The following is a 25,528-nucleotide window of genomic DNA, read 5'->3' as shown; positions in this document are numbered from 1 at the left end:
ATTATCATGATGTAATATATTATGTGCAGATGACGACAGTATAATATTCGTGAGGTGATGGTGAATGAATCGCTTATCGAGTATACGTTATACAAATTTTCAACCGAGAGAAAAAGGCGTGTCGCTCGGCTTTGGAATAATCTCGAAAAACCGCTGTTACGAGCCTCGCACGGCACGTCGCGAACTTTCGAAAGTTCAGGCCCAGCCGATATGGCTCTGAAATTCTCAAGATTTTGGGTATTAAAACCATTGCAAAACAATCGAAAGTCCGAAACGGACGTACCGATATCGACCAGCGCTCGTATAAGAATCGGTAAAATCTTTATGGCAATGCTGCTTTGCTCTGCAGTGCAGTGTATGTGTGTAAACTCTTGGGAAGAGAAAAAAGGCTCGCGAAAGAGAAATCAGCGAACGACACGCCTTTGCTCAGCTCCTAGACCCAGTTTACTTTTTTTTTTACATCCAAGACCATAGCATGTTCAATTACCTCGGGCTCGCTCGCATTAGCCTGCGAGAGGCTGTTGTTTGTTTTTTAGGCAACGCACACACGAGACTATTGTGCATAATCGGGTAATGAAGCGGCGCCCGATCGATGAAAATGCTATAAATCAAAATCGATGAATGAATAATGGCGTCGAATGCGGCTGTTGTTTAGCTGATGATTGGCGCGTTTAATATTCTCTCGACAATATTTACACGCGGCTCTTTTCTGCAGCGCGCGCGAGAACAAAGAAGACGGACGTAGGTGCGTTATATAAGAGCGCGTGCAGGTCTGTATTATTTTTAAGTCCGCGCGAAATCACGTCGTGTCCGCTCGTAAATTGTTCGATTTTCGATGCGGCTTCGAAGGGATGCCTTGTTTAGAGATATGAATAATTTTGTGTGCGCTTAGGCAAGGTAAATGTCAAGGAAAGCTATTTAACGGCTCTATTTTATTGCACGCTGACCGTCATTCCAAGTCATAAAATAAAAATTCCTTCGATACGCTAAATTACTGCACAACGCGTACGCAATACCGTCTACGAGTGCAAAGCGCACGAACGTCCGGACCTATACGCGATATAGATTATAGCCTCTCAAGGGTCAACAACATGACACAGACCGACTGGAAAATTGAAACTCCCACCCCCTCGCGTCAGCCCAACATCAATCCCGACCGATCGAGCGGGCCGGTAGCCGGAAAAAATTCTCCATATGTCGCCGGCCAGTCACCTACGTCCGTGTCCCTTTGTTTCCGAGAGCGGCCTGCGATCGACTTTTGAGCCATCGGAGGTACGCGATTCCTCGAAGGGATACCTATATAGGTATACGCGCGATGTGCACCTAGAAACCACCACCAAAACAACGATCAGCATCAGAGGTGTAGAGAAAAGAGCTACTCACGGCATCATGTCGAAGGGCAGTACAGCGCGGCGCAGTGGCCGCTCCTCTCTCAGACCGGAATCCTCTCGTTCTCTCTTCGGTATCGAGTGCCGGCTGCTGTATTTGCGTATATTTTGCACAGGAGCACTCACATCGCGCACTGATTCGAAAACTCGTGTTATCTATGCAGCCATCAGTCGGAGGAATCGGCACACACAGACATTTATGGAAACGAGACACTGAAGCGCGCACTCTATACCATATATTATACTCGTTCCTCCGTTGCGGGGGGGGGGGGGGGAAAGTCCAGCGACGGCCGCCGCCCCGGACTCCTTCGCTGCACCGCACTGCTGTTTATTTACACTGCACTGGCGCAGAGCCGCTGCAGTTCCGTCGCTTCAACTCTGCTGCTGCTGCTGCGTTCTCGTGTACATAAGTATAGCTATATACTGACACTGCGTTGGCGCGGCCGTCGGACGCCGCGATGCGCAGAGGGACACACGGACACACAACGGGGCTTATGAGATTATCATAGCTCTCGGTACTGTTGACTATACAGACACTCGCGCACACACCGATACGATATATATATATACATATATTGGGAGAAGTCGATGCAGTGAGTGCCGGATGCGGGCCGAGAGCGAGCGCGGCCGCCGCGACTCTGTGCTGCTGCTGCACACACGACTCGGTTCGCTACGGCAGCGGCGTAGGTAGTGCCTCGGTGCAGCAGACTTTCCGAACTGAGCGGCAGCAACGAGGCGAGCCGTGCCCCGCAAGAGAGCAGTGCTGCCAACCGGCCTAGGAATTGGCCGGGGAATGGAACTAGGCGAGCGGGGGGTGGAGGCCGGCGCGGGAAGCCCGATGGGTTCGTGCGGCTTTTAGGGCCGGTGGGCTCAGCCGGGGAGGATAAAGTTGGCTGTAGTAAGGAACTGCGAGGGAGGAAGGCTGCCGATGCTGGAAAAGGTCGGGATAACAGACTTTCGGAGATGATGCTGGCGCCCGTCTTGGGTTCGAAGTTTGAGACTTGAAAACTTGGAAGACTGAGTGAAGGAACGAACTAAGAAAGACCGATCGATAGGTAGAACTTGAAAGCGATATACTCATGACGAATTCGCTGCAGTAAACATTGCATAAAGCAGAACTGGTGAAAAATATAGGACTTTTGAATTGTTAACGGTCGTTCGCGCGCGGCTCGGATGAAAATCCGTTGAAAATTGTAATGCGTTCACGGAATTTCAAATAAAAATAGCACATGTCATACTCATCAAAAAGTTGACGCTTGTTCAAAAGATCAATAAATCATAACATTCGCGACGATTCGTGATGCTCTATTATAAAATGAAAGAGATTTACTCGCAATAATGAAATTTATAAATCAATAAATATTTCCAAGTCGAGCTGGCGCAAGTTATTTGATAGTTTTGCTGCGAGCATAGCAATCATTAAAAGCGAAAAATGTCGATTCACCAGTAAAACTTTCACTCGGGTCACTGACCTCAGTGGCATTCATAACATCGCCGAAATTCGATTATACATATTTTCAAACCTGCAAAATAGCGTAAGACCGACTTATTTGGCTGAGCTACGCATTATCGGAGGCACCTGGCGATGCAAACCGCGCGCTGCGATCGCCGAAGGTCAAGACTGATGCGGAACAGCGTGCGCGCGCGAGAGAGCGAGCGAAAAATAAGAGACAGCTCAGACAACGTGCGCGTGCACGTGAGTTGTGCGTGGGCGAGAGGCGATGATTTCTTCGCGTGAAGATATTATGAAGTACAGGAGATCCGGCGAGTGGCTCGATCGATGATTGCCGCTGATGATGATCGCGATAATTCGAGGGCAAGTAACGCCTGCTATTCAGTGGAAGGGCTATACGTGAGATGCAAATCGTGAGAAACTGCGCGCGATGCAGATCATTTTCGATGGAATATGTAGGTGAGCAGAGAGATGGTCATTGGGTTATGAGACTTCTGCGAAATTTCGATGGATAATGGGGATAAAATTGTAACTCTGATTAAGGCTGGTGGATGAATTAATGTAAAAGATTCTAGCAGAAAATGTTGTGGACAACATTACAAAAATACTTTGCATAATATAAAGCTTGCTGTTGGAATATTATTATTAAATAATTTTTCAGGGATTAGCCTTTTATAACTATACAAATATTATATCAATATTTATATTAAAACAGTGAATGATTTTATAATGTCTTATATTTGATGATTATTTTTCTGTATCATCAGTTCACGTACACAGTTTTGTACCTCAGAGGTGTAAAATGTATCCTTTGTTACTGTAATTATTACTTATAAATATTTATGTAATATGACTTATTGATGGGTAAAATTTTAAAAATGAAAAAAATGTGTGTTAAATCGTTAGCAATTGCTAACAATTAAATAACAAAATAAAAATTTGAATAACTCACAATTGGAGAGCATTATAAATTAGACGAATCATAAAACCTTACTTGTTTATCTCATTAATTGAATTGGACAATCACTGTAACTTCAATTACTATACATTTGTTACGTCCAACTATACTCACTTCAAACCCATAGGCATCATCCTCTGATCAAAACCGTAAATTTTCCTCAAATTTCAAACATCTCTCGCCGAATAATCAAGGCCAATATTGGTAACTCCAAAAAAATTTCGAAACGGCCTCATCATGCCGGGTCTAGTGACACTCGGTCTAGGTTGGCTATTCTGCGCGAACGCGATAGGCCGGCTCGGTGTCTCCGCCCTTCTCCGATTGGTCAACGCTACTTGCCATGGCAATGGGCGCGCGCGATTCGGGTTATTCGACGAGGCAAACTTCGCCGTGACGTGGCGCCGCCTCGTCGCAAGTCGTTAAAGCTATACTCGACGGGCAACGTACCGACCGGCTGTAAATGTAGCGACAGCTCGCGTGACGTTTTGCACAACTGTGCAGATCGAGTGGCGTGTGCTAAATTTTTCTAATTTTTTGTGACGGATTCCTTTTGATTATTAAAGAAGGGGTTGTTCTTATTTTATCCGAATGATTTTGATGTTTTTTTACTCGATTTATAATTTTTATTTTGTTTATTGTGAGTATATTGTTCGAGCAACAAGTGTTTCCTATATGAATATGCCTCTGTAGTATCGACTTATTTTGCATTAAAACAAAACTCGTGTTTTCAAAGTGTTAACAACGTGCATCGCATATCGTCGACAGTAATCTATATGAGTTCGCAAACCCAAACCGTCTTAAAATCCATCGAATCCTGGCACAACCCTAAAAAAGTCCGAAACCCATTTCGGAGCAATAAAGTTCCCGCTGCTCCAAAACACAGCTGACCCCCGGAAACCCGTCTCTGACCGTCAACTGCGCGGGTGATCCGTCCCTCCCGTAAACAATGATTACCCGAAGAAAAGCCCGGCTAAGGGTAGGTAGTAGGTAGCAGCAGCAGCGGCGTCCAATAAAACGAGCAACGAAGACACAAGACCGCAGTCAACAACAAGGAAGATCTGCCCGATAAGCGCGTAGACTATACATCGCGCTGAGAGAGCAGTGCGCGCGCGCCTACCGCAGCAGAGCGAGCGGGAGAAGGAGAAAGAGAGCGAACCAGTCGAGTAGCTGGTAGCATCGCGCAGACTCAGAGAGCGAGCGGCCGCGAATCGCGGTCATCAAATGTGTACGCGCGGCAGCAGTGACGACGACTGTTCCGCACCTAACCTCACTTTTTCATCAGCGCCGCAGACGACGCATCATCGGTACACGGCTGCAGCAGTACAGGTGCGACCGCGAGTGCAGTGCTACTCCACGACGGTGTCCAGGAGGCGATAACCTCCCGGGAAGAGTTTTCCGCTTTTTTTTTTGCCGTGCGCGACCAGTGGCGGAGGGAGAAGCTGCGGAGAGGGACGGATAGATACTCGGAGAGATAGATAGATAGAGAGAAAGGGGGCCTGTTAGAGCGAGAGTCGGTGTATTCTCTCTGCTGCTGCGTGTCTTGCAGCGAAGAGGAGAGAAGCGCGTCCTCCAGGAGAGAATGAAAAGCTGATCGAGCAGCAGGAGGAGGTCGGAGAGAGGATTCACGAGCCCGAGCGTCCACCCAGGTAGGCCACGACCTGTATTTTCTGCCATTGCTGCGTGCGTATATTACCTGCTTGACTACGGGATTTTCCCCCTGTGTTTGTCCTACGTGCTTTCGCTGTATGGCAGCGTGTTTTTTTTTTCATTTCACGGTGTTCTCGTTCGACCAGGCTGAGCATTATGGGTAGACACTGAAGAATGTGGTGACGGTGCTACTGCTGCTGGTATTGTTGACGTCGCTGGGATTCACGCATGTGTATGTGAGCATAGCCACTTGATCATTCATGGGTGAAATGGGGCGACAGAGTGCGCGTGTATGTCTATAAGTATATAACCATAGCGTCGTGTGGGTTACACCGTATATACCGAGAGAAAATACACCTGTCTCACGCTGCTCGTCGTTTGCCACCACTTTTGCGACACGATTTTCGCATTAGAGTCCTGCTGGGAGACGGAGGAAAGCCATGGCTGTTTATGTCTTTACAAATTTTTATATACTGCTGCCTTGCACGCGGGGCATATAACTTTTGAAAGTTCCAGCGTTATCAGAAATTCACTTTTTATAGCGAAGCGTGAGTTGTAGGCCGATAATATTTCGTTATGCACTGCACTGTCGAGTATAATAATACACGCAGTTTCTTACGGAACGGACTGGGGGTATAAAGAAGTTTCGAAAAACTCGTTTTATTCAAGGAAAAAGTTGCGTCTCTTCTGAATTACCAATTAGAGTGCCGGTGGAAATATATTTTACTTTTTTTATTAGGCTAGAAAGCTTGTAAAGTATAATTTTGCAATTTTTTAAATGCAAGCTGATGTTATGCACGCATGGGTATCTTCCTGCAGCTCTACCATCAAAGGAATACCAACAAGACTTGCTATATTCCTCTCGACTCGTTATTGCGGTATTTCAGTATGGAGAATGTTTACCTTGCCGGTCGAGAGGCTCTTTCTCATTTTTAGTTTTTTGCGTTTGTTATTACGACGTGCGGGCATTTTTAGACATGAAAAAAATTTTTATCGGATGTTAATTAAAATGCCGTTATTATTATTATTTTTTCTTTTTAATAATACCGTTGGAGAGTAACGAATTTCACTTATGATATTATTGTATTCATATACAGTCTGATGAAATTTTCACGTTGTAATTAGGTCCGCGCTCTTGTAGGTGGACGCTATTTGGATGCTTCAACGCGCGTTGCGAGTGTTACTTTGTGCTCACGGCTGGAAAGTGTTAAAACCATTTTTAAAAGCTTCTTGTGATGTAGCACAAAGTATTTTAGGACGCGTTTTTAACGAGCACTGATAAGAATACAACATTTTTCTGAAATTCTTCTTCTTTTTTGGAACTAGCTTACAACGGGGAAATGACATCAAAGCTGTAAAGGCCGCATATTATTATCTTTTTATACAAGCTAGTTTTTTACTCTAAAAATCTTCCATATATATTTATTGCGTGATAACGTATCGAAGATTGTTATTCTATTTTTTTAGTATTGGTTTCTTGCATTCAAAGTTCTAAAGAATAAGTCGAGTATTTTATCTGTAAGCGGGTATAATAGCAGTGCCGATAATTCGTATTTTTACATTCAGTGTCATCGACGGAAGTATTATTTTCAAAAGTCAACCCCATAGTTCTTCAACTAATACTTATTTTTTTTCAAAAGTCATTTTATTTTGATAAAATTTAAGATGTGCATTGAATGCTACACTTCATTAAATGTTATCTCAAGTAAAATTTTTAGTTAAAGAAAATTATAGCTACTCGATCGGCTTCCTAACATTAATTGACTTTTATTGTTCGATTAAGAATTTCGCTGGTTATTTAGTTTCAATGCGTAATGATGATGGACTACTGCAACTTTTTCTTTAATATATAACTTACTTTACTAACTCTCTTACCGATACTACCTATTCTAATTGTAGAAATGTTTGTATTAATAGTGCAAATGAAATTATACAATAATTATGTATTATTTATTCTATTTTTTTTTCAAAAATGCCTACCTCATAAAAAATAGTTATATTAATAACAATATTCATATATATATATATATATATATATATATATATATATATATATATATATTTTTTATATATATATATATATATATATATATATATTCGAATGCAATGCAAATTTTACATATAAATTAGTTTTATATAAACTAATAATGTGCACTAAAACTGCCTTAAAATAGCAAATAACTTGAATAGCTTCGTATAGAGTTTCAAACTACAAACTTGCATGTAAGCGCTTTTTCTTCTTTAATTGTCCTTGAACGCAGCCCTGCAATTATTTTAAATTAACTTAATAAGTAAAACTAACGGAACGGGATGTAGGTAGATCCGCCGTTGCACAACCGTAATCTAATTGTACAGAAATAGAGATTCTTTTATACAATTTGTTTACCTCTTAGCTTATGCAGCGCATTTTCCTGTTCCAAAACTATACTAATATACTATCCCCAAAGCATAGTATAACGACTGTAAATGACACGCTCATTAGCGCTGAAACAGTGGAAATGGACTCCATAACATGACCCGCATAAATGGTCAAGATTAGATCCTCGCCTCTTCTGAGCTAATTAGCGAACCGCACTTAAATTAAATATCCACCTATAATAATACATATGCACCCAACACATTAGCGATCCTCTTCGTCCCTTTGGGTTTCAACTTCGTGAAATATTCGAGAACTTGCGTAGAAGACTTTTCAGTAACGTCTAGCCTTCCATCCGAGCAGTGCAATTCACTCAACAGTATTGCTTACAAACTACACGTTTAAAACAAACATTTTACATACCAAAACTTTTTTCAGCGGTATAAAATCCTTTCAGCTTAATAACTTATTTTCATCGATTAACTCTACGAAAGAGGCTTCATCATTTTAAAAGCGTTTTGCTTTTACAATAAAGCTTCAACTTGGCCGGGAGGGACTTAGCGATTGACCGAGCGTCCGGCAGTTAGCTTGGCTTTCGCGCGTGGATTTAATTTCCTGAAACGACACACGCACTCGCTACGATCCTTTGCATTTCTCCGGCGGCGCGTAACAGGCGTGAAGCTGTCTTCTTGTGAACTATTCGTTCTCATGCTACGATATTATTTTATTATATTGTGGTCTCTTCTTTAAGCACAGTATTCTAGTAAATAAAAATTTTGGCAATACGTTCACATATTCGCTTTATGATTGCAAGTCGCAAATATTGATCCTGTACATATTCGACCTTCAACTCAAAAAGGCCAAAACCAAAGTCAGGGAAACAGGAAATTTGTTGAGCATGTACAGGGCCCAGACATCATATGCATCCGCCCCGCATAATACCAGCATAAGCGAGACGTCATTCAAGTCATACTACGGCTACAATATCTCGTAATTCTGCCCAGCAAGTTTCCATTGTGCCGACCAACCGACGAAGCACGCCGAATATAACACCTCGGCCAGTCAGACCACGTGCCCGCGATGCATCACACACACTGCAAGTTCTCCTCTCTCTGAAGCCCATTATACTCTCGGGCTCGACGCGTACATATTAGGACGTCCGTCCGAGCCTAGCCTCCCTGGACGAGACACGCTTTGCGGTGGCGACAAAAGCTCGCAGATTAGAGCTCGGCCGATTGTGTCGAGACGGCGACGACGAGGACGATGGACGCTTGTGTGCCAGTCGAAAAGAAATAGAGACAAGCCTTCTCCCTCGGGAGCTCGATCGAGCAAAGCGTCGCCCTGCTGATGGCTTTCCGCCACCGCGACGTCTCTTTTCTCGGTCTCTCAGTTTCTCAGGGTCTAGTTCCTTCGTCGTCGTTTTCTCTTATCTCTTTCGTGTGCATGGTCCCTTCGAGGCTGCTTTCGACGGACGTTCGAGAAGCTCCACTTTGCCAGAGAATTTCGGCTTTTTACAAGGGTATTTTCCCTGCTCTCGTCGTTATGCTCTTGGCTTGTTTCCTTAATGCGCTGCTAAGCTCTTCTGTTACGCTGAAAATTTTAAGCGCTTGGTTATTACTTGGGCCTGAGATGAATATTTCGACGGTGTTATTATCAAGATCATTCTTTAAAGAATTATTTCACTAGCGATGATGACTATATTATTATTAGGTGCAATCCAGCAACGTTGTACAGAAGCACGTCACTTCACCTCTAAATAATTGATGACAGCTATATAGACCCTTTGGAAGACGACGGATACTTTGAACCTCGAGATGTCATTATTTAGTATATCCGACAGTTATATCGGCGCTTTTGTAAGAATGTTCAAGGCTCGTAACACGTTCTAATTGACTGTGCTCTATTATCTGAATAAATGATAACTCCGTGGCATTGTAACCTAGCTCACGTGCCGGACGATGAATATCAATTCTTTTATTTTAAGAACAACTCACTCTATATTTCTCTGCAGCCAGTGTCAAAAGACCTTTGAATTGCTGCAGACAGAGCATAGCTTTGAATCGACAATCACTTCTTGGTAAATTTTGCTATCTTATAAGCAATTTTCTTCATTCACGCAATAAGTATTAATGAATGACTGCCATGATAATCTAATTATGGTGTTTGCAGAAAATAATAAAAAAAATTGTGTGTCAGAGCATTCTTTTACAAATTTGATTATAATTACTATTTAATAAGAGATCCGCGAGATCGAGAATTAAATTAAGTCTGTAGCCCCTTTTAATTAGAGAAAGTTTAATTAGCGCTTGATCTGTTTGCGCCTCGGGCACTTCTATAACTTCTTCAATACAATTTTCTGCCAATAGTCGAAGCGAGCGACGCCTCCCTGCTGCAATCTGAGCACATTATCGTGCAGCCAGAAATTATAGTTTAACAGACTCTATTATGGATTTATCGATGCTTGTAACTCAATATATTTCATATACAATCTAAAGTTTAATTCACCAAAAATATTTAATAATGAAACGGAAACGATATTTTTCAAAAAACACAGCATGTCGGATATTATAAAAGACTTCTAACGTAAATCTACGTGAACTAAATAAATTTTATTTAACGTAAGCAGTAAGCACCTTAATTTTTCGAAAAAATATACATAAAACATTTCATGTACTTGAGAATTTGAAATGAAATAATTCTTCAACATACGGGTGTCCAAAGAGAGTAAACACTTCAAAAACGCTCTTTCATTCTACAAAAAAATTAACACATCTCCTTCCGTTCAGGCTGCACAAATAGGTCCCTTATACATTCAGCGATTACGATCGAGCCATCGACTAACATCCCAAAACCATAAAAAAATAATCCGTCACAGCCATATATCAGCTCCGCTCGCGACTTTCAATCGCAATCCATCAATCCGCACTGAGCGAAACGAACTCGTTCGCAATCCAATTTCAACTTTGCTCTCCATGACGACGAGCGATACAGAGAAAAGCTCAGCCCTGTGCTTCTCCAGCACACGACTGAAGCACCATCATCCGCAAAGTCCTAGAGAATAACAATTGCGCGCCGCTGCATCGTCAAGAGAAAACTTGCATCCTTTGCTCCCTCTACAGCATATACATCTATACAGAGTGTACACTCGCTCGGATGAGCCGCGCCGCCGCTGTACTATTGCAATTGCGCCCGGAGCGTTGCGGTATACGGTGTCAGTGAACCTGCAACGCGTGTGTGCCGCAGCTATCTGCCTTGCTCGATCTTTGCTCTTGTTTCCTTCCTTCCTTCTTCTTCTTCATCTTCTTCTCGCTCTGGGTCTTATGTACGCCTGTTACTTCTGCTTCTATTCTGCCTCCTCGTCTTCCTCGTCTTCTTCTTCTTCTTCCGAATTTGCCGCTCTCAAGAGCTCTCTTTTTCGCTCATTATCTCTGCGGTGGGGCGAGCCGCGCTATACTACGAGGGGTAAAGACCGAGAGTTTTTCAGATTTCGAGACACGTAATTGAAAGTCGACACAGTCCGTTGATTCCTTTCCGCGATGAATCAGGCTGCTGTATGCTGTGGGGCGTGTGAGGTCGCGGGCCGGTGATGATGGGTGTCTGAAATTCAGAGAAGTGCATCAAGCGTTAAATTGAGTAAACGAAAGGATCGTTAAACACTGCGTTTTTCAACCAAAAACATTCGAGTTTAACGTAGAGGTATACGCGGGGACAAGTGTACGATATATTACAAATTGAATTTTATTCCAAAGCAGCACCGCACGTATCGAATCAAAATGGCTTTATTATATGCAGCCCGCGCCGCTCTGCAGCCTGACACAATTCCATAAATATAATTAAACTCGACCGGCCGGCGCTCGACCAATTTTAACCTCTAGTGTATATCAGCGCATGTTTGCGCTAATTTCGACGCAATCTGTTTTACAACTGGACGCGGTGTTTGATCGCGATTCACCGCCACGTACAATAACAGCAGCGAGTCGCTCTCGATAAATTAACCGTCCGCTATATAGTTTATTATATTCCCTCGTCGAACAAATCACATTACGCCTGTTTGCAGGGGATTAAATTCAATCGTCGCACTGAAGATCTCATCAGACGTACCTTCGTTCGAATCGAAGCGAATACCGCAGAAAAAAACAGCCGCGCGCAAGCGCCACAAAGACGCAATTCCCATTTAATTCGCGGCCCTTTGGAAAAACCAAAGCAAAGCCATTCGCTCTCTCTCTCTCTCTCCCTCTCTATCTCTCCAACAAAACCGCCCCTCGATCTTAATAACGAATTGAAAAGAAAGTCGAGAGAAGCGCTCGTTATACTCAGCCGTTTCTTCGTCGCGCCGCTGCAAACAATCGGCCTCGAGAATCCAGCTTATTTACATCGGTGTGTTGCGGCGCAGTCAACGTCAATAGTTACCCGTTCGAGGGATTGTCTCGAGAGGCAATCACGCCCGGCGTCCCTCTCTCCGCGAAATATTGCACTCGGATTATAATAAAACGAGCGAAGATCGCCGCCCTCGCGTGGCTTTCGCTGGAGCCTTGTAATCTGTGGCGTGCATGTTTCCCGCATCTGCGGGGCCTGGCAGAGAGCGTTCACAACGTTCTCGAGTTTTCGCCAAGCGGTCCCTCGCTTTATTGCCTCACCGCAATAAAGCGATCCGCCGCGCGCGCGTTCGCTAATCCCCCAGACGAGGCAGTCCCCGGATTTTCGGCAGCCGAGCGGTCTGTCGCATATTGCACTTAGCAACAATAAAACGATCGGCCGCGCGCGCTCGATAATCTTCGGAATTCTCAAAAAAGCACGCGCGCCACTCATCCGCTAAAGTGCCCAAGCTATCCCTTCCCTTCGGGCCTCATGAGCGAGACCAACGTCTTCCCTCCGAGGCCTGAAGGGTGGCTTCGCTGGGGGCACTCAGCACTCTTGCTCGAACCAGAGACTTGCACAGACCTAGGCCCTCCTGCCTGTCCTGCGGTCTGCGTTCTGCCGAGCCAAGCGAAGTTTGACATCAGTATTTCCAAGCTCTCTAAATAATACAAAGTTCAACCGAATACACGTGTCCAATTTCTCCCTACCTCACCTCTACAAGCGCTAACAGACTAAAAATCTATCGCGTTTTGATTTTTTTTTTCGGGAGTATGGTTTTTGATGATATCGTCAGAGCTGGAACTTGGAAGAGATAGCATGGACTTTGCTGGTTGGGGTTCATCAAGCTTTTTGGTATCGTTACAAGATCTTTTTTTTTAAAGGATGCGGCTGGATATTGGATTTATTTAATACGTCGAGACTATTTGAGTTTGCGCTTTTCTGAACGTGGTAAATAAATGCACTACGTTATGCATCGAGAAATCAATATTGTCATCCGATGATGCACAAAAGTTATTTCATTACTATTTTAAATAATGATGAATAATGAAACTGGCTTCTATCATCTGTTTTCTTTATGCTTGTAATTAAAACATTCTGTAAGCATTACCGATCAACTGAAACATATTTTGCTGCAACATTCGATACTCTCACGAATGTTCAGTCTCATGAAGCTAGATTTTACAGTCTACTTTTATGGCTCGCAGCGTGGAACAGCTCACAATAAACTTTGAGCTTTTGTACCAACTCACATTAAATATATGCACGTATTCGAATTGAAGCTATAGCAATATAATTCAATAAGTTTCGCACGCATGCGCGAATAAGCTATGGAACAGCCGAAATGACATTTCGAAGCAATCGTGATCGCGGGTCGCATAATGCAATATCCTGACACAACCCTGGTAGAAATTGGCCGATTTAAAATGGTGAAAAAGCTAAGAACTTGGTAGTTTTCTTTGTCAGTTCTTGTTACAAGATGTAACGCTTTTTATCCTAGTTCTTTGGCAGTTCTTAGATCGAGCTGTTTTTGAAAAGTAATGCCCAAGATAGTTGGTCAAATGACAACGTTTACTTGGCTCGGCTGGCTTGTGGCGCGCGGCTATCCTTGTGCAGGGCTCGGGTTCAAGTCCTCGGTCGCTCGAAATTTTTCGGATGATTTTTTGCATGTAAATCATTATTCTATAAACTTTTATTAAAAAAAAACAAAACACTTATACAAGCCTGCTAGTAATGATTTTCCAATTCTAACCTCGAATCGCCATTAACCACGTGCACCTGTGTCACCTATTTCACCAACTATCTTCGGAATAAAATAGTTAAGAATACTCAATCTAAAAACTGCTAAAGAACTAGGATAAAAAGCGTTATATCTTGTAACAAAAACTGACAAAGAAAACTACCAAGTTCTGAGATTGACAACCTTAGAACTTGCAAATAACTTGGATACCGTTTCTACCAGGGAATCGTACAAATTTGAACCCATCAAACTATGTAGAGCACAGCGAAAGCGCTGTATTATTAATGTGTTTGTCGCCGTTACCTCGTCCGATCGATACCAAGCGCGGTATGTGGCAACAGAGCAACTTCACAGCTCGCAATTTTATTTTAATTACTGCTATAGCTATCCCGATTTTCACTACGAATAATAGAAAAAAAGTCTCTCCGCGATAACTTCGACATTTTTACTATCTAATTTTCGCGCTCACCGATAAACGCAACCATAAAATTTGAATCATCGTTACACCCTTAACCGTACACAATTCAAACAGCGCGATAATTCACGGCCCAGATCGCGCGCCAGGCTCGAGTATACGCTTGAATTCACGCGCTTATCTGCAACGCCGAGAAATAACGTGTAATTGCGCGCGAGTATGTACGCGCTTTTTTTGGCAATAAGCCGACTCGTGTAGTTCGCGACGGGAGGTCTTTTTTTTAAAGCGTCGGTGATGGGATGGCGCTTTGCGTGGGATAGCCCGCGCGTCGAGATGGAACATGTGCCAGGGACTTTTTGCCCGGCTGATGTTATTTGCATTAATTCGTCTCGTGTATGTGCAGCGGCGTCGTGTGAGTCTCGTTCTTTATCCGTTTTTGAGAGTCGAGCGAGCTGCTCTGTTGACTTTTGGAATAAAATAATAAACGTTATTATTTGATTACAGAAATTTTAAATTAAACTGATCTTTAGCGTCGAGGCAATCGCCACTTTGCACTAATCGTCGCGTGGCTAAAGACGCTATCGTCGAAAAATGAATCGGGTGGCCGATGCGGCACTAAATCTTCGATCGTAATAATTTCCATAAAACTTGCTGTAAATCAACAAGCCAATTTCCCTCCCGTTTACGTGCGACAAAAATCCAATCAATCTTCGCCATATCTCACGATCTCCCATCCTGCTACATTATACTAAGCGCTATTAATCGCGCGAAAATATCACCGAACTTCGCGTCAATTAAGTCCGCTCGTATCACGCGTGTAATTGAAAAGAACGACGCTATACGACGCGAATTTGCCTGAGCGCCAGATGTAGCCGAACAGGATCTCGCATCAAGCGCTAACCCCCTTTTTAGGCGCGCGAGCCTCGTTTTTTCTTCAGTCTCTCTCTCTCTCTCTCCCTCTCTCTCTCTCTCTCTCTCTCTCTCTCTCTCTCTCTCTCTCTCTCTCTCTCCGCTTCCCCTTTTCACACGGACGACTTCACTGGGCTGCGGAAAAATACTGCTGCAGTTTTGCACGAGCGCATATCCGCGCCGCGGGCTTTGGGTATATGTACATACACTCGCGAGTTTTTCAGTTTGATTGCAACGTTTTTTTTTTTTTTTATTCAAGAACTCTTGTTTTTATGTTACGGGGAAAATTCCAAGAAAATTATACGCGTAGTCGGCTCGGTTTTTTTTCGCGAAAGAGTATGCGGGTTCTTTTCTATTCGGATGTACAGCTTGGCGCTGTGAATCTTTTATGATTTTATTCAACGCGGTATCTTTTTGATTTGTTTTGAGATACCTATACGATGTTTTTGATTTGCGCGTGGCTGCGAGAAGTTACGTCGGAGAATATTATATTTCAAAATGGAACTTCGTAGCTGGAATTTATACAGAAACATATTTTTTTTTTGTGTGCAAAAGACGCAAAATCGATATACTTATACTTGACGCGTGATCTAGATGCGCAGCATCGGCAAAGCCGCACCGAAGGTGTCAAGTGCTCCAGCTCGGTTACAAGAGATGTTCTAAGCCACTGAGCCCGATCCGCTTGCATTCGCATTATTGTGCACTTATTACTCCATACTTTTGTAAAAGTCTTATCTATATTCGTCGTCTCAATCTACATTTCACGAATGAAAATTCTTTAAAAGACATTCACTTCAACTCTTATCAAAATCGTTAAAATCCCAACAGCGAAGTCATCCATTCATCGCCCTGTCAACAGCACCCTTCCAGCCGCACAGAAAAGTCCAAATAGCGTCCAATCAAGCCCCACTAATACAGATTAATTCTAGTAGCGCCGCACACAGAAGCACCAAACTCATTCCGGCAAGAAAACAAGAAAAAAAGACAATCATCCTTTCGATAATGGTATTAGCTCAATTAAAGCCAAGTCGTTACGGGTTTTTTGTTCCAGCGCGAAGCAATGAGTGGATCCAGGCTCGGCAGGGGTCGTGTAGGCCGACTCGCGTTACTTGGCGGCGGCGCCCTTAGCATCGTCTTCATCGTCTATCTTTACCGCTCGACGAGCGCCGAGATGGCCAGGCTGCGCGATCTCCACGTCAAGTGCGCCCAGCAACAGGAGGCACTCGCTGCTCAACTGCAGGGTAAGCTTATATCCTTTCATTTTGGCTTCTATACTTTTTTGCTTCGCGGTTAGCCTTGCTTTTTTACTATAAAATACATAGAAACATTTTTCATATTTCTTCGTTTATTTTTCAATAAAAACGCTTGTGTGAAAGCACGGCTATTATATACTGATTTGTAACAAAGTAGAACTTTTACTTTTCTTAAGTATATAGGGGTAGCTATTTGATTCGCACTTGCTTGATATAAATAATGCATAAAGCCACAAACGCACTTTTATGAAATGCATGAGTGTAAAGAGAGTATAGAACAATGCGCGTATCTACTTTTTAATAGGTAGAAATTGTATTACACAATTATATTAATAACCGCAGTCCGGGGTTTTATACTCGCGCTTGACTTAATAATGAACTCTCGCGCGGCACATACTTATCGTCCTTGAGCTCGATCAATTACGCGGGGGTGGCATATAGGATGCAATTTGCCACTTAGAGCCAGTATCTATGCCCCCCTTCGAGGTGAAAATAGTATCTCGCCAAACGTGAAATTGTTAAAATAATAATCCTTGCTCTAAAGCCGTTAGACGTCATATTCATCTTCATGAATACTTATAAAGCACTTCTAACAAAAAGCCCTCGACGACCACAACGTTTCTCAAAACAACACAAAAGCGCCGCCTCCGCGACTGTACAGCTAATAGCATCATTGTCCCCAGTTTTGTACGAGTACAAGGTGCAGCTGGAGAAGACGCTGTCGAACGAGAAGAGCTCGAACGCAGCAGCTAAGGAGGAGCTTCAACAGAAGGCTTCTCGCGAACGTTCGCTTCGAGACAAGGACAGTCTCGAGGCGATGCAACGCTTCAACTCGCTGCAGCAGAACTACAAGCTGCTGCAGACCGAACACCAGGACCTAAAGGAGGACTGCAAGAAGAAGGAGGACGTGGCGCTGAACAACATCAAGTCTCTGGAGTCGAGGCTCCAGGAGGTCAGGGCTCAGCTGCAGGAGTCCAAGAATCAGCTGAAAAAGGCTGGAGAAGAGAAGGAGAAATCGATGGAGAATCTGAAGAACAAGTACGAGCAGGTCGTCCAGGATAAGGAGACGATCGAGGAGAAGTACAATAATCTGAAGAAGGCCACGGGAGAGAATAACGGCGACGTCGAGAGGCTTCAGAAGCAGGTCATTCAGCTGCAGCGCGAACTGGAAGAGACCAAGGTAAAATGTACTGTTGATTGATTCGCCGGGCGTTTGATCATAAAATGTTAATTTTTTTTCAAATTATAAGTGCCTTTTGTCGTCGGTACGGCCGCTCTGGGATTGTCGAATGTGGAACAGGTTCCTTTTCCAAGTAGTAGTACGTTGTGATCGTGACGTTACTTGATTGTTTAGTTTTAGTTAGAGGTTGCCGCTATATCTGATACCGACTATTCCTTGCTGTCAGTTGCAGAGTTTCAAATTTAAATCATGCCTGTGTCAGATCCGAAATGATTATGTCATCATTGTACCATAATTCCACCAATGTTCATTCTGAAGATCTTTCGCAAGCGAGAGTCGTGTGGTTGTAAAACAACAAAAATTTCTCACTTACAGAAATCCCCGCACTTCTCGGTTGGCGGTTTGCCGGTCGAAAACTCGCAGGTGATGCCAAGGCACGCGAAAGATGTTGACAACAACGTCGCCGACAACAGCGTCAAGTCGGCCGCCGCCTTACAAAACAATCAGATGCAGGTGGTGCGGCCGTCGTCTCAGCAACAGGTAAGTCGACCCAGCGACGAACTACAAGGCGGTCAAAATCCGCTGCCCCTTCAGGCGCCCCAGAATCACAGGCACCTAGACGATACCGACAATACCGTCCATAATAACAACAATAAAGTCAACAAAGACGATAGCGCCAATAATATCAATAACAAAAACGACGATTCCCTGCCGAACGAGCCGAAAAGCGACGTTAGATTCGAGAGTAGAAATGGTAATATCGTGCCAGTCGGGCCCAACGACGCTCGGGACCAGTATGCCTTGCCCATACCTTACGAGAACCAAGAGCAGCAGAGACTAAACAACGAGCAACAGAAACAGGTCCTGGCGCCACCGAATAACGTTCAAGAAAAGCCAAACGACGGAAAGTCGGAGAAGAAGGAAGGGCGAAACGATTTATCTTCTAAGGGACCCATGATGGTGCCGATTCTCAGGCCGCAAGCTGCTCAAGGGCAGTCGGGACAGGTCGACAACGAACAACTGTCAGTCGGTGATCCTAACGATTTCGATTGAGCGATTGCGAAACTATAGTGATAAGATAGCGCATGCGTGGGGCATCGAGTTCGATGATTTTATTACATTTTAAGATATATATATATATATATATATATATATATAACATACCTTGTGCAAGGTTATTTTCAATTCACCGAAGAGAAATTTCGTGCATTTATCATAGAATTAATAACGTCCGGTGTATACGAAAATGTCCCATAGTGTTTGTAGTGTTACAGTGTACGAGACAATCAAAACTTCTGCGCGTCATGATAAGAAGTTATGTTTCGCAGAAGTACTAGACAAAAGAATGAGAATTTTTTTGAAAACTGTATGCATGGCATTGTTAATTCAACATTTAAAGCAGATTTTAAAACTTTATAGTATGAAAGTTACGCGCAGTCTTAAAAACTGTCAATCGAATACGACTTTTCATGTCATTTTAAGCTTTTTCCCTCTATTTTATATCGAGAGAGCAAAAAAGCGTGATCGTTTGCTAGTTGGAACGGTTCGCCAGTTATTTGTTTGGTTATCAATGACCTTAGTGCAATAAAGATTCGAAACTTCTATTTTGTAAATATACAGAATTTTATATGTGAACGTGTGACCGGCGAGTCGTTCGCTAGCGCAATGAGCCATTTAGAGCGTATATTCATTTATGTGTGCGTGTTTGTAATTTTAGTTTGTTTTGCTTTTGTATTTCTATGATTTTAAATATTTGTATGGGTTTACCAGTGGTGCTTTTTAATTTTTCCGTACTTTTTGATCTCTGTAGAAAATCTTCTCAGCGATTTACTTATAGTTTGTGCTGAATTGAAAATCCCAAACGTCGAAAGCTTGAGAGCATGTCATTTTAATCACCATATCACAATGATATATTTTAACAATAATAAGAGTCGATAGTCAGGTCCGTCCCGAGATTTTTACAAACTTTGTTATTAAGGTATCAATGAATTATATTCAATAGTCAGGAGAGATGATGCATTTAGTGGTGAGTATCGTGTATATTACCGAGTATTTTTTTTTAATTTTTCATGGATATAGATTTTTGTTGTTAACAATGGAGGCTTAGTAGTTTTTGAAAGTAAAGTGTTGTCAAACTCAATCGAATATTAACTGCCTGAGCTTTGAATCAATAAAAAATGAGCTTCGCCCATAACTTGTATACTAAAATATGTAGAAGCTTCATTAATATTTATTTTAACAATCGTTACGTATTCTTTACTATTTATATGTGATTGTACCGTCAATTCTTATAGGACTTGCTTGGCACACACTGCTCACCACCAGATTACTTATCCTGTATAATAAATACACGTACTAGAAACAATGTAGTTTAACAATACATTGAAAATCTCGACAATCATAAGAAAACAAAGCGGGTCACATGATAAATGAATCTCGGAACGAAGGAGACATAGATATCTGAATATCAAATAATGATACAACGTGTGCCTGTATCTCCAATCTGTGTTACTTAATTAAGTGCATTAATAAATTGTTATTATTTTTACTTGTTCGACTTTTTTTTCTTCTTCCGCCCTTTCGGAGAATCCGACACTTTTACCGTCTATCTCTGACTTTCTTTCTTGCTCTTTTTTTTACCGTACTCGTGGCTTCTTTTTTCTTTTCCCGAGTTATAACCGACGATAGATCGAAGAACTGCGGGAGCCGAAGGGAAGCCGGATGGGACGAAGCCGAGGCGAGGATTAATCGAGTTTGCAGAAAAGTTTCGATGTGCTGAATTAAATATTTTCATGGATTTACACGACTCTCGATGCTATATATATAACACGGGCAAAAGATTGTATATACGTAACATGTGCTGAGAATAATTTGTTTTTCTTGCCGCAGTGGGTAAAACTTCTCTCTTAGCGTTTTAGTCTCGGATTCTCAGTGTTTTTAATCCTAATTGTTCTTCGATTTTTTCGTGGATGCATGACATTTTTTTCTTGTTGTTTTGTAGTTTGCAATTTTTTATTCAACTGTTAGCTGTAACTGCACTGTTGTTTTGTTATGGCTGCTTTAGCGGCTTGTATAATTTGAGGTAAGTTATTGAAATAGTTACGTCCACTTTGTAAGGAAATTACAATATAGGTCAGTGTAGACTTAATCTGTGATTGTGATGGAGGTGAGAGGAGAGAATTTAATGAATTTTAAACTGCGTAAAAATTTTTGAATATATTAAATATGATAAATGAACGACGTAAATACATGTCTGAAAAAAGAATATAACAATGTTTATGATGCTTCACATATATTGTAAAACGTGTCAGAATAAGAAACATATATATGCATATGCAGTACATGCATTTTGTGGTTATACAGTTATATTATTTTGTATAGTACACGTGTAAGTATATTATACTGCCTTATTACTTTTCTTTTACGGTACGCATTATGCGATTGAACATCCTCGATACTTGTAAATATATCATCATTGTAAACTATAGATTCTTCTTCACCCAAAATTCATGTCGTATGTAGGTATTGAGGTGTATCTATATATGTTAAGAATAAATGCGTCGAAAGGCAAAAGTACCATGTTAAAAGAAATCCATATGATATAGTATATTCAATATATTGTGTTCTGTAGTGTCAGCCATAAGTTGTAATTATCAGCTTAAGTGTTGTTTCGTTATTCTTTTTATCGATCCATTCAAAAACTCTAAAAACTGTGATTAATGTAAACTGAGATTCGTCAATTTTTAAATGACTATAAATAATCTCGGCACTATCTTCCACTGTAAATACAAATATTTCTGATAAACCGACAAGTTTGGAGCACGAATCAATCACCGCATTTTGTGCTCCTAACGCCGCTCCATTAATCTAGCATACCATATCGTCGCTCCCTATGAAGAGTAGCACTGTTCAATTTTCCCGTTATAAGTAGTACAACTCATTTGACGCACGCTAGACTAGCACAACTCAAGCTTTAAACAACAAATTTCTATAAAAATTTCCAATTTTTGCGAAAATGTCCCGAATGAACATTTTTAAATGTTCACAATTTACAACATTTTACCGAATTCAAAATTATTTTCACAAATGCAATAATTTTTTACAAGCATTTTTTAAAATTGTTCACATGTTTTAGAAATTTTCGAAACTTTAAAACTTTGATGTTTGTCTGTTCTTTGTCCAAGGTTTTCATGAACTTAACCAGTCCAGTAATCAAATAAAAACGTAAAATACTCACATTTTAAGCAATATAGAGTCTCGGGTTGTGCTACTCTTGGCGGTATTTCTGAACTGTGCTACTCTTCGCGGCAAATCGTGAGTTGTGCTAGTTTTCGTTTGAAAACTTGAACTGTGCTAGTCTTCGTGCAGAGCGACGATATATACCTTAGCCATTGCATACCATCGCATCTCTCTCTCTCTCTCTCTCTCTCTCTCTCTCTCTCTCTTTCTTTCTCCCTAAACTTTCCCAAAGCAAACAGTTCGGTAAATCAATAATCCCTCGTTACATTTCAGACGGGCATCTCCTCATCAAAGCTCTCGGCTGCAGTACCTCCGGCGTTGCAAAGTCCCTCGGAAAGCTCGAGCAAGTCCAGCTCGTCGTCGAGCACAAGCACCGCCAAGACACCGACGAAAGTGAAGCTACCACAGGGTGTCCCTCCGATCCCCCGTCTACCCGAGCCAAAACCGGAGGAGGACCAGCCACCAGCGGAGAAAAAGGAATCGGCGGGTCAGGCACCTCCGCCCCTAAAACCAGCCGTCGAGGTGCCCGTCATCGCCGCCGAACCGGATCAACCTAAAAAATCGGCCGACGAAGTCGCGAACGACGAGCTTGAAGCGCAGCCTCAGCAAAACGCACAGCCCAGGCACGTGGGCGAACAAATCCTCGACAGGCACGAGGCTGACAGCTGGTACAAGGTCAAGCCTGGCGTACAGGAGGTCGGGGACCCGCATCATATCGATAAGAACGGGTGAGTTGGACGGGAAATGAGTTTGGTCGGATCTGTTATTTTTATTTATTAATAAACACCGAGGAGGTTCTCCATGAATAGCACACGTCGATAATGTATAGCCAAGAGAGGTCGATCATCGAGTAATGCCCTGCGGCGACTTATGTTTTCATCAAACACTTTGATGTTTTCGAACCACGGCTTGCGGATACTACGCGCAGATTTTCGCGAAACTTTCGAGCTTAGCAATGGGCCCTTTTCACTTTCTACTCGTGCAAATCATCGTCGTCGATGTCGAGAAGAAGATAGCGTAAGAAAATTGCCGGGACAAATGCCATTATGCGCCGTGCGGCTTTACGTCGCGGTATAGTGTAGAGGCGAGCGCTAATGGACCCATTTGACCGCGCAATAAGTTACGTACAGCGTTAAAAGCCAGTCAAGCCGGGAGAAATCAATAATGAACCGATCCGAGAGCTATAAAGTATCTATAGGAAAGTTGCCGTGATAACAGTTTTTATTCTGAGATTCAACGATTTAGTTTATTCACGTATATATACGTTGAACTTTTAGGATCGATGCTTTCCTAGAAATTTGCACGGCTAAGGTTACAGTCCTTTGAAATGTTATATTTTTGGGTGATTATAAAAGCTTTGTAGTTCGCCAATATCGCCATGAATTCGTCAAATTACCGCAGATTCATATTTTCTTCTGGAATTACATGGTTTAGCTTTTATTGACTAGCGTATCTCTGAACATGTTTCTGTTAGTGTTGCAAGCAATAATTTATAAATCTTTTTATGTATCTTTTTTTGTATAGAATGTTATTGATTCTCTACAATTAAATAATTTGCGTTTTAAAATATTCTTACGTTTGTTCATAAATTTTTTTATTTCAGCTTTGAAAATGCAGGTGGCAACGAAGACGTTGAACAATACGACGATTACAACTACAAAGAACCGCAGAACAAAAATGGTGATCTCCATCTAGAAGAAGGAGAAGATGAACGCGAAGGTTTGTAAACTTCTTTTAAGTTGAAATGATCAGTGCACACGATTTTTAATATACAAGAGATAATTCAACCTATTTTCTTTTTCAGATGAAGACGATTATATGCCGAATATGAATGCCGTCAAGCACGAATAACACGAAATTTAAAAGTATCAAGGTGAATTTTTTTTTTACTATTATCATTGCTTCTTTGAATCTTTGGAAAGCCTTTTTACTTAATTCCTACCATAAAAAATGTGCTGGTTCTTAATGCTACTGTTTTTTTCAGAATAGGAGGCAGAAAGACTGTGCTTATAAAGTAACCAACAAATGTAAAAAGTAAATAGACGATCAGCTTGAAATGCAATAGCAACTCTATTTTCTCTGGGCGAAAAACTTTAATCTCACCTCCATGCAGAAGTGAACTAAAGAAGCAAGAAGAGAATCTCGAGTCATGTTAACGAAGTTTTCAAACCCAGATGACCGAAATGGAAGAAATAATAGACTGTATTTTTCTAGATTAAAAAAAAAATTAACTCGAAATATAGCTAAGCTTTAATTCGGGTTTCTTAAGCACTTATAATATACTTAAGTACGCTATCTAGAATGTTTTTGGAACTCTATTGATAGCGAAGAGGAAAAATTAAGAGTGTGCAAATCACGAAGCACGATGCGAATGTTAACAAGTGTTTGAAAATAATTGCGATATTCGTGCTACTTGACTGCCGTTATCGCTTACTGATAATATAGTGTGAATTGCGCGAGTTATTGCTATGTGCTGCGTTATTGTTCTTAACTTGTTCGAAAGCCCAATTTTTTATTTCCAAAAAGTATTATTTATATAATGTAAAATAGTCATGGCTTTCGAGTTTACTATGTAAAAAGCTATCTTAAATTTAATGAAAAATGTAGAAATGGTAAAAAATTTCGAAGATTTTATTGAAATTGACGGCAACATTATTTGTGTAAAAATTTCTTAGTCATACATTTGAGGAGTATTTAACTTTTAATATTTGATGTATTCAGCCGAACTCTGTATGCGTGAAAATAATATGTGCAATTTTCAAACAATTATTTTTAAAAGTATCACAACCTTAAATTTAAAGCAATAAATATAGACTGTTAAAATTCTAATAATTTTAAGTAAACGCAAACTTGAGGTAATCTTGTCATATTATTTAATCGATTAACGAGCTAATCAAAATGTCTATATTAGGCGCAATGTTAAAACCAAAAGATTGAAGAGATGAATATGATTGCATGAAATTATTACAAATATATTGATATTTGTTATGATTGACTTTATGTATTCAAGAATAACGACTGCGATACAAATGTACATAAAATTTCTTTCATAATAAAAAACGTAAGATAATTATTTATTTTATTTTTTACTTTCGGAAATTCGCATTATCAAAGTACAAGCTTATAATTAGTTTATGGTATAAAGTTTAAAAGGGTTAGTAAAACGTTAGTATTTATTTATATAGTATATATAGTCATTTATATTCGTAATATTCGTGTAAAGAACGTGTCTCTAAATATGTCAAATATTTCTCTTTATCGGTATACGCTACTTACATTAAATACTAAGAAAAAAGGCTGCTTTAATTGGAAATGTGCGACGTTACCTTATAGGTTGATTGACTTTGTAAACACGAGGATGGCGATGCGCAATGGGATCTTCAAATTTTGAACAAGCATAAATACGCACTAGCTTGTTCGCGAAATTGTTCCTCAGACGCGAATGAAATACACACTTCTAAGTTTATCTCTTGGTCCGATGATACATCGAACACGGCTTGACTGTGCGGTTAACAGATCAGGACTATCCGATTTTTCCGTTGCCGAGCTTCAGCTTGGTCCCGATCTATACACAGTATATACAGGTGTAGCGGATTCGTCGGTGCTGCTCTCACTTCGAAGAGGATCGGCTGT

At 41.5% G+C, this 25,528-nt stretch overlaps 2 protein-coding genes and 1 long non-coding RNA gene across 6 annotated transcripts in view; 1 reads left to right on the top strand and 2 right to left on the bottom strand.

The window, feature by feature from the left end:
* LOC100679295 (microtubule-associated protein futsch) overlaps positions 1-2,104 on the bottom strand; it is an 82,429-nt gene extending 80,325 nt beyond the window's left edge. For all 3 annotated transcript variants that reach the window (XM_031921353.2, XM_031921354.2, XM_003426176.5), the window contains exon 1: positions 1,384-2,104. The gene's annotated coding sequence lies outside the window, so the exon portion shown is untranslated. The remainder of the gene's footprint in view (positions 1-1,383) is intronic.
* A 2,807-nt stretch (positions 2,105-4,911) lies between these two features.
* Positions 4,912-24,968, top strand: LOC100117219 (uncharacterized protein DDB_G0284459). Of its 2 annotated transcripts, none has more exons than XM_008207466.3 (8): positions 4,912-5,445; positions 16,275-16,464; positions 17,160-17,656; positions 18,032-18,196; positions 22,169-22,623; positions 23,499-23,614; positions 23,700-23,768; positions 23,885-24,968. In XM_008207466.3, exons 2-7 carry the CDS (start codon positions 16,284-16,286, stop codon positions 23,744-23,746), a joined length of 1,461 nt encoding a protein of 486 aa, XP_008205688.1. In that variant the 5' UTR covers positions 4,912-5,445; positions 16,275-16,283; the 3' UTR covers positions 23,747-23,768; positions 23,885-24,968. The 2 variants fall into 2 exon arrangements, with proteins under 2 accessions (XP_008205688.1, XP_016836707.1); XM_016981218.3 differs by having other exon boundaries at positions 23,880-24,968.
* LOC116418382 lies at positions 11,072-25,528 on the bottom strand. Its single transcript, XR_004228397.1, has 2 exons — positions 25,222-25,528; positions 11,072-11,399 (listed from the first exon to the last, which is right to left on the bottom strand). It is a non-coding gene; the product is annotated as an uncharacterized LOC116418382 (long non-coding RNA).

Source organism: Nasonia vitripennis, chromosome 1, assembly GCF_009193385.2.
Source record: "Nasonia vitripennis strain AsymCx chromosome 1, Nvit_psr_1.1, whole genome shotgun sequence".
Classification (NCBI taxonomy): domain Eukaryota; kingdom Metazoa; phylum Arthropoda; class Insecta; order Hymenoptera; family Pteromalidae; genus Nasonia; species Nasonia vitripennis.
This window is presented reverse-complemented; position numbering and strand designations above follow the sequence as displayed.

Excerpts from the sequence above, each read along its gene's own strand:
- LOC100117219 (XM_008207466.3), top strand. The coding sequence starts at position 16,284 with ATGAGTGGATCCAGGCTCGGCAGGGGTCGTGTAGGCCGACTCGCGTTA. Across the intron at positions 17,657-18,031 it reads GCGAACTGGAAGAGACCAAG|AAATCCCCGCACTTCTCGGT; the intron begins GTAAAATGTACT and ends TCTCACTTACAG. Across the intron at positions 23,615-23,699 it reads AGGAGAAGATGAACGCGAAG|ATGAAGACGATTATATGCCG; the intron begins GTTTGTAAACTT and ends TTTCTTTTTCAG.